This window comes from Myiozetetes cayanensis, unplaced genomic scaffold (genome assembly GCF_022539395.1).
Source record: "Myiozetetes cayanensis isolate MyiCay16 unplaced genomic scaffold, myiCay2020 scf19, whole genome shotgun sequence".
Lineage (NCBI taxonomy): Eukaryota > Metazoa > Chordata > Aves > Passeriformes > Tyrannidae > Myiozetetes > Myiozetetes cayanensis.
The window spans coordinates 13,123,427-13,132,493 of record NW_026087400.1 but is presented as its reverse complement, the minus strand read 5'-3'; the positions used below and the strand labels follow the sequence as shown (position 1 = coordinate 13,132,493).

Genomic DNA, 9,067 nt, shown 5'->3' with positions numbered 1-9,067 from the left:
ACCTGCCTTGTGCAAACTGGAACAGCAGCCAGATTTTTCCAGTCTGTTATGGAGCTGGACCAGTGCAAAGTCCAGAGATTAAAGGCCTGGATTTGTCCCCTGCTCTGCTGCATCCAAGGAGTTCCTGAGCCTCCAGAGCCCTCATGGACCCAGATGTTTTGCTCAGCCCAGTGGGATATACCTTGTGTAGGGGAAAACAAATCCTGTGGGCAGAGCTGAGGCTTAGAAAGGAGAAGACTTGTCTGAAGTAGAAGAAAAAAAAGAGCGTTTGTGTGTGAGACAGAGAGAGAAGAGAGGGAAAGCAAATTAGATTTCTTTCTTTTATTATACAGGGTCGTATGTACAAGGTCACCTTTCTCCCAAACATCAGCATCACAGTCAGTTCATAGCAAAAACTGCAACTCATCTCTCCAGGCCTAGAAAACAGCTCTACAAGGCTCAGGACAACAGTGGAGACTGGACAGGAACCGGCACAGGGAGGGGACAGCTCTGTTATCCCTCTGATCCCTCACCAAACATTCCAAACTCAGGAACGCAACTCAAACCTTGTGCTTCGCTCCAGGGTGGCCCTGGTGGGGTGGTGGGGGTGTTGGGTGCTGCCCCCAGGCCTGTTTTCCCCTTCATCCTTCAGAGATGCCGTGGATGAGGTTGGAGCACTCGGAAGGACCCGGGGCCATGCGTGGTGTGGGAGGGTCTGACCCAGGAGAAGGGGTGGACACCGGGCTGGAGTCAAAGCACTGGGTGTGGGGGTGTGTTTTGGAAGGGAAGGAGGTGGGCAGGACACATCAGATCTGAATAAAGTGCTGCAGTGAGTTTCAGCCCCATCTACCCCAGGAAAACCGGGTAAGCCCAAGAAGGAGGAGGAGAAAGGCTGAGAGCTCTTGGGGTGCTGCGGCACGAGGGGGCTCCCCCCGAGGAGCCACCCGAGGGCCGTGCAGCCCCTGCTCACGGCCAGGGCACGGCTGGGGAGCAGCTGGATGGACTCTGGGGAGCAGGGGAGGTGCTTGCACACCCACGTGCACTGTGCTGTCCCCAGGGGCTGTCACACTGCACGGACCCCTCGGGCTGTGACAGAGCAGGAGCTGTTGGAGCTCTCCCGACGTGCCAGGTCGGTGTGAGATGGGGCAGGAGGAGCTGGGGGCTCCCCAGGGGAGGGGCTGATGTCTCTGGCACTGGGCTGCAGAAGTGGGTGCTCTCCATCCCTCCCAGGGAGCAGCTGGTCCAAGCAAAGGGTCTCACCCACATCCCCCCCCTCCCCTCACTCTGCAGAGACTCGCTCAGCCTTCACACGGTGCCTTCCCAGGGGAGAACGAGGACACCAAACCACTGAAGGTGACGTTGGCTTTGTTCCTCCTGCTGGGGATCACTTGCTTTCCTGCAGCTTCCTCTCCCCTTCCCTCTTCAAGCAGCTTCCAGAGCACAGCACGAGCTCCAGCTCCGACTCCTTCCCGCCTGGAAGTGCCTGTGGACCCACGGCGGTTCACGGGGCAAGAGAGCCGTGACAGGAGGGGACTGTTCTGGAGGACAGCTCACCCCACACCCTCCTCCTCACCAGGATCCCCAGTGCAAGAACACAAACCATCCACACTGAGACAGTACTTCTCCCTCAGTCAGGAAATGCTCTGGCTCTCACCTCACACGGGGAAAAACGTCTGCACTGGGCTGGGCTGAGCCCTCCCTGCTCTCCTGCAAACCCCTCGGACTCCCTGGGGACACAGCTCTCCTGTTCTCCAGTCTGGGGTGGCTCTGGGCTGTGCAGGTTTGGCTCCTGCCTCCTCTGGCTGCAGAGCTCCCAATCCATTGCAGGGGGAGTGGGGATTCGCTGGGATGATGAGATTTCCTTGTCTTTGCTTTACAGATGGATGGAAGATGTCGGGCCATGTTTCTCCTTTTGGATGCCAGGTAGAGATGACAGCAGCACTTCCGTTCAGCTTGCCTTGCTCAACGTGCCAGGACAGGGTTTAGCCTCGTGCTTTCCTCACACAGTTGCTCACTGCTGTTCTGAGAGGGCTGCAAGGAGAGAAGGGGGAGGGACATCATTGTCCTTGAACCCCAAAGATTTGGCATTTAGGACAGGGAGTGAGGGGCTGGCCAGTGACCCAGCTGAGCAGCCAAGCTCCCTGCTCCAAAAACACAGAGGATCAGTGGGAAAGAGCATCTTCTGAAGCAGCAACCCCCACCCCAACACGCACAGAACGAGAGCTCTTGCTCAGAACGAGCCCCCAGACAGCGGGGTGGGAGCTGTACCTGGTTACTGTAGTCTGGCATCCTCCACATCTGTGTAATGGCTGTTCTCCTGCAGGGAAAAGGGAACCAGAAACAGGCAGTCACCACCTGGGTGTGTTCTGGAGGGGAGGGAGGTGGGCAGGACACCTCAGATCTGAATAAAGCGCTGCCTGAGTTTCAGTCCCATCTATCCCAGGAAAAGGGGATAAACCCAGGAAGGAGGAACACTCTAAAGTGCTCCAATGCCTGAGCACCCTTTCAAGGAAGAAATTTTCCCTAATATCCCATCTAAACCTCCCCCTGGTGCAGCCTGAGGCTGTTTCCTCTCATCCTGTCCCTTGTTCCCAGGGAGCAGAGCCTGAGCCCCCCCAGCTCCCCCCTCCTGTCAGGGAGTTGCAGAGCCAGAAGGTCCCCCCTGAGCCTCCTTTTCTCCAGGCTGAGCCCCCCCAGCTCCTTCAGCCCCTCAGACTTGTGCTGCTAAGCCAAAACTGCACCAGCACAGCAGAAAATCTATGAATCAGCCACTTTATGCTGCACTTATCAACTATTTTCCACAACTAAATTCACTGCTGAGAGCTCAATATTTAACAAGTGCATTTGGATTGGTGGTCCAAAAAAAACCCTTTGGCTTTGAGGGGCAGGGGTGTTACAGGAGAGGAGTCAGAGGTCCCTCACACAGAGCTGATGGAGCAGAGCCAGAGGGATTTCAGGCACCCATGAGGGCACCATGGCCATGGACAGCAGGTGGTGATGGCCACAGGGATGTGTGTGAGCCAAAGAGGTGTGGGATAAGGGAGTCACTCCCCAGGAACTGGGAAGACTCCAGAGCTGTTGAGTGTTGTAAGGTCAGGAGCACACTCTAAAGGCTGGCTCTGGTGAGCTGCCTCTCAGTGACTGAGACCCTCACACGACCTGCACGCACTGACCTGCCCCAGGAGAGCACCTGGGAGCCTGTCTGATGTTGGCAGGGAAATATTTCTGGTCTCAAAGCCACTTCAGGACCAGAGAGTTACAGAAAACAGAGATGCAAGGGAGCTGAAACAGTCATCCTGTTCATCTCTTAATGAAGACCAGCTCTTCCCAAACCATTGCCAGCAGATGTCTGTCCACTGTTTTCTTATCCCAACAATGGCAGAGAAGTCCACATTTTTTGTTGACAGGCCGTGTGCTGCTTTATCATCATTAACATCAGCAAGTTACTCCTTAATTTCTCCCATCTGTTTCCCTTGATGTAATTCAAACCTGGCCTTCCTTATCCAACTGGCACAGAGCTTGTGCCTTTCTTCTTCCAGTGCCTGTCCTGATGTCTCCCTGTATGGCCCTGCCATACCCAAACATGGAATGACAGGACAAGGGGGAATGGCTTCCCACTGCCAGAGGGCAGGGTTTGATGGGATACTGGGAAGGAATCCTTCCCTGGGAGGGTGGGGAGGCCCTGGCACAGGTTGCTCAGAAAAGCTGTGGCTGTCCCTGGATCCCTGGAAGTGTCCAAGGCCAGGTTGGAGAGGGCTTGGAGCAACCTGGGCTGGTGGAAGGTGTCCCTGCCCGTGGCAGTGGGTGGAACTGGAGGGTCTTTCAGATCCCTCCTGTGATTCCATGGCTGTCTGGTCAGATGGAAGGGCACTGCAAATGCACACAGTCAGGAGAGTGCAGTTAATTTACCACGGTCTGTCTTTGCCACGTGTTTAAATCCACCCAAGAATTACTTGGGAGCAGAGCAATTTGGTTTAAACAATCACTACTTGTGAAATCAAGGATAAATGTGGTTTGAATCTCAAGAGCCAAGCATGTTTCTTCAGCATGTCCACACACATTTGCAAGGGCAGCAGAACAGTTTGGAGGAACGAGCTGAGAACAATCATGGGATTTACAGACACCAATTTCTTTTGAGGAAGGGAAAACTATTTTTCCTGGGGATTTAGCAAGTTCCAGTAAAACTGTGGTCCACTACAAACGCCTCTGGCTGGGAGGAGGCATCATCCAAGCCCTCTTACCAGTTCATCTTCACACTCATCCCGTGCAAGACCCTCCTCCTCCCCCTCGTCCCCGTTGAGCGGCTCCTCTGTGTTGGCCTCGGCCTCCGACGCCGTGTCCTCCTGGGACACTTCACTTTTGCTGCTCTCAGCCTTCTTCCGAACCTCTGAGGGGAAAAAAGCACTGGGATCAGGGGCTGGGGGCACTGCCAGAGCTTGGGCACATCAATGCAGAGGGATCAGGGGCTGGGGGCACTGCCAGAGCCTGGGCACATCAATGCAGAGGGCTCCCAAATTCCCTTGGTGGGGGGTAAATAATGAACTCAGGGTTTTTTCTGCAAATGGAAGTTTTGCTGATTTTGAGGAAACTGCCCCAGAGACCTTGGAAAGAGCAGAGCAGGTTCTACATCACTCCAGGGAGTGTGGGAGCCAGGTAGGATGGGATAGGCTAGGCTAAGACAGAGTAGAGTAGAACAGAATAATAGCAAAAAAAGAAAACTAAGCAAATACAAACCATACGACTAAAGAACAAAAAAGCCTCCTAATTTTAAACCCCAAGTCCATAATTTGGGGAATTTTGGTATGTAATTATGGCTTGTGCTTCTAGCCTGGATTCTTGGGGCTGCCCCTTCACTGATGCTCTGAGCTGTGCTGCTCAGGGCTGGCCCCACAGGCACCCCCACACCCCACTGACCTGCAGACAGCTTCTGTTCCTCTGCAATCTGCTCCAGCCGGCCCAGCAGAGCATCAATGTTGGACTTGATCTGTGTCAGCTCAGTTTTGATTGTCTGCAGCTCACTGCTCTTCACTTGGAGGGAGGAAGGGAGTTAAAAAAAAGGCCTTCAGTGCCCTGCAGAGCACCCGCAGAGCCCGCCCTCACCCCCTGGCCCAGGGTTACAGATGTGGAGGAACCACAACTGCTGAGCAGGGCAAAAACACGGGGGGGAACCCCACACTGGAGACATGCTCCTCAGTCCCTGCTGCCTGCTGGGGGTGCAGGGGGCTGTATGCACCCAAAAAAGCCTGTGAGTCTGCTGCCCAGGCAGCTTGTGGAGACTGACACCAGGCTTTGGCCTAACCCTTCCCCAGATTCTTTGGGGTGAAGGCTTTCCCTGGGAGCACCCTGCCCGTGGATGGGTGCCTGGGGCCAGGGGGTCCATGTGCACACCCACAGAATCTCAGAATCACACAATCAACCAGGTTGGAAAAGACCTCCGAGATCATCAAGTCCAACCCCAGCACCACCCTGACAATCAGCCCATGGCACTGATGCCACATCCAGTCTCTTCTTAAAAACTCCAGGGATGGTGAATCCACCTCTTCCCTGGGCGGCCCATTCCAATGGCTGAGCCCTCTCTGTAAAGGATTTCTTCCCAATATCCAACCTAAACCTCCCCTGGCACAGCTTAGACCGAGCCCTCTTGTCCTGCTGCTGGTTCCTGGGAGAAGAGACCAAACCCCCCTGGCTCCCCCCTCCTGTCAGGAGTTGCAGAGAGTGCTGAGGTCTCCCCTGAGCCTCCTCCTCTCCAGGCTCAACAACCCCAGCTCCCTCAGCCTCTCCTCACAGCACTTGTGCTCCAGTCCCTTCCCCAGCCTCGTTGCTCTTCTCTGCCCCTGCTCCAGCCCCTCCATGTCCTTCCTGAGCTGAGGGCCCAGAGCTGGACACAGCACTCCAGGGGTGGCCTCCCCAGCGCTGAGTGCAGGGCAAGAATCACTCCCTGCTCCTGCTGCCACTGATCCTGAGCCAGGCCAGGAGCCCTTGGCCCTCTTGGCCCCCTGGGCACACTCTGGCTCCTGTTCAGCTCCTGTCCCTCCACACTCCCAGCTCCCTTCCTGCCTGGCTGCTCTCCAGCCACTCTGTCCCAGCCCGGGGGGCTGCCGGGGGTTGTTGTGGCCAAAGGGCAGGACCTGGCACTTGGCCTGGTTGATCCCCACTCCTCTGGGGCATCTTCCATCCCCCTGCCACACTCACACTTGAGCTTGGCCGAGCTGTTGGCGATGGCGGCCGACCTGGCGAAGAGCTTGACGGGCAGCGAGGCCTTCACGCGCCGCACGAGCGGGATGGTGACCCGGGGCCTCTTCACAGGGACCACCCTGGGCACGGGGGACACTCTGCCCCGGTACTCGAAGAGCCTGGAGTTGGGGGGAAGGATGGAGGGGGTGAAGCAGCCCTGCGGCACCCCCAGCCCCGCCCCAACACCCAGCTGGTGGTGCTGGTGGACATCCAGGGCACAGCCTGGCCAGCAGACCCCACCCTGCACCCACCTCCCTCCCCAGACTGCAGGGAAGGTCTTACCCCACAGAACCCCCTCCCTGGGCTGACCCTCCCCTGCTCACCTGTCGTAGAAGTCGTCTCTGTAATAGTCGTAGTCGAAGTCGTAGCCGCTGCAGAGACAGTGAGGGGAGCACAGGTTCATTAATGCTGGGCATTCATCAGCACTGCTCCCTCACTGCCTGCTCAGCACCCCCAGCAACAGAAAGGATGACGAAATGGCTCCCCCTCCATAAAGGGGAGAGCAGAGACCTGGGCTGAGCCCAGGAGGAAGATTTAGGGGGGCTTAAGGCACTGGAGAGAGGGGTGATGGCAGCAGAGTGTTAATCTGGTTCTCTCAAGGTGTGCAGGGAGAGAAGTCAGGAAGGATATTAATTTAACATCTTTGCTTTCGAAGGTGTTTAAACCTCTCCTACCCCCAGCCAGATAATGCCCACAGCCAATTTTCTTAAATCTGAGCTGCATTTTAACCCAAAGTCCGCACATTTCCCACTCCCTGGACACCCAGTAGCTGGTTTTCCCTCCTGCTGCAGCTGTTTTTTTCCCAAGGCAGCACAGAGCAGGTGGTCTGAGCCGCTCTGGGGCTGTGGATGCCCCAGCTGCCCCATTTCCCTGCTGTGCTGAGGCTCTCAGTCAGCCTGGGCAGGTCAGGAGTGATGCTGACAGTTCCCCCTCGCAGCCCCTGAAAACAGACAGCCTGTCCTGCTTCCTGAAACTCCTTGAACTGGCTTGTGAAAACAATCTATTGGGAAGAGAGATTGATGGGAAAAAGGAAGGACTCTGAGCCAGGAGGATCTGGGATGGGCAGAGGGAAGGATGAGCACTCAGGTGTGTAGCTGAGAGTAAATTTGGTGTCCAGCATCTAAAGAAGAAGTGACAAGAAGAACATGTGGCTGGCTTGAAAGGCTGGTGGGAAGTGTGGCTTGGACCAGGAATTCCGGGCTAAACCCAAGGAGTCTGGGCTTCCCATCCACTGCTGAGTTTCAGGTAGTGGCTGATTTCTTAAATGGGATTTTTCCATGTTCCTTGGATGCTCCTTGGGTTCCCCAGACAGCTGTGGCACACGTGGAGACTCAGTGTGTGCCTCAGGGGGCCTTGAGCACAGTGTGGGTGGTTGGACACACCAGGGCTCCTCTGGGGCCCCCGAGCTGGTGTGAGGGGTTAAGGACGAGGCATGTGCACCTACTGCCTCCTCTGGGGTTTGCTGCCACCACCACAGCCTGCCAGGGACTCCTTACAGATCTGGACCTTCCCCCTGAGCAGCTGCTGCCCACGGCATTCATGGCTGGGGGGAGGGCAGATGTGACCATGGGGGTGTTATCACCACCACCCTTCCCAATCCAATTGAGTTTCTGATGACAAATAGCCATTTCTGACAGCCTTACAGGCAAAAATTTCAAATTCCTTTCAGTCTTGGTGCCCTCCCCTTCTGACCCGAGTCGGGGCCAACATTTCTGCTGGGCTCAGAGGAATACCCTGCAGCCTCAGTCCCGACCACTGCATGATGTTTGTTCATTCCCTCTTCTGAATTGCAAGGGGAAGGTTAATTCTCCTGCTGGGAAAAACCCCAGCTGTTTGTGTGGCTGAGGAGATGGGCAGCATGGAACGAGATGGGTCTTCATGAGGTTTCTGTGACCGGTAACCTGATTTTCTTTCTAACCTCGGATGAAACCTGGAGATACAGAAAATCTCCAAGAAAGCAGCCTGCCAATCTATCCTGATCACCAAAGATGTTTGGCTCCAGTCCTGTTTGAATCCAATAAACACAGAATACCATCAAAATAGGAAGTCATTTGACAGGAAAATTGAACCAGGATGGTTCTACATTGTCAGACTCCCTCTCTTCAATTTTTTCCCCCTCCTTAGAATCACTCAAACGAAATTGCTGCAATTTTGTAATATTTTCAATCCTGACAGGCTCTGGTGAAGTGTTTTTGACTTACTGCAGCAATGCCTTGGAGCCAATGTTCTCTGTAGCCACAGGCAAGAGAAAACAGTGGCATCTCTCCATAATCAGTGTCTTTATTCCCAGCAGAAACCCCTTCCCTGGGGAGTGGTTCATGTTAGGAAGTTCTCTGTGGCTTGGAGACCACGAGGCAGCTTTAGGGCATTTGTTCATAAACAGCACAAACCTTGGGGGATATTTGGCAAGATTCTGAAATGGCCACATTCCTTTCTCCTGACCCCATTCACACTCCAGGAGCTTTTCCTCCAAGTTTTTGCTCCCCAGGGAAGCCCCATCCTGGTTGGGAAACTCCAACCCCATCCCAGGGGCACTGCCCTGCTGCTGCCAGCGCTGTCCTGGGCAAAGCCTGGCATCTGGGAATGAGGAATGAAGCCCTGAACAGGGCAGACACCCTCCATCTCTCCATCACTGACCCTGCCCTGTGTTTGGGCACCTCCACCTCACTCCCAGGCTCAGCTCCAGCACCAACAGGATAAATCCTGGCCTCAAATACCTGCAGATCCAACCTGGTGTGGACTGGAGAAGGATGGAGAAGCCTGAAAGCTCAGGTGAACTCCCCAAGACTGGTCAAACAGCAGTTTGCTGGATGAAGTGGCCAATGAACCCTGTAAATGTTATTCCCTATTTCCA

At 55.1% G+C, this 9,067-nt stretch overlaps 1 protein-coding gene across 1 annotated transcript in view; it reads right to left on the bottom strand.

Moving 5' to 3' along the window:
- Positions 1 to 306: 306 nt before the first annotated feature.
- Positions 307 to 9,067, bottom strand: part of RALY (RALY heterogeneous nuclear ribonucleoprotein) — a 107,643-nt gene continuing 98,882 nt past the window's right edge. The window contains exons 5-10 of the mRNA XM_050314150.1: positions 6,537 to 6,584; positions 6,172 to 6,332; positions 4,894 to 5,007; positions 4,221 to 4,366; positions 2,248 to 2,296; positions 307 to 2,010 (exon numbers count right to left, since the gene is read on the bottom strand). Coding sequence (XP_050170107.1) covers positions 2,252 to 2,296; positions 4,221 to 4,366; positions 4,894 to 5,007; positions 6,172 to 6,332; positions 6,537 to 6,584 — 514 coding nt within the window. The 3' untranslated portion in view covers positions 307 to 2,010; positions 2,248 to 2,251. The remainder of the gene's footprint in view (positions 2,011 to 2,247; positions 2,297 to 4,220; positions 4,367 to 4,893; positions 5,008 to 6,171; positions 6,333 to 6,536; positions 6,585 to 9,067) is intronic.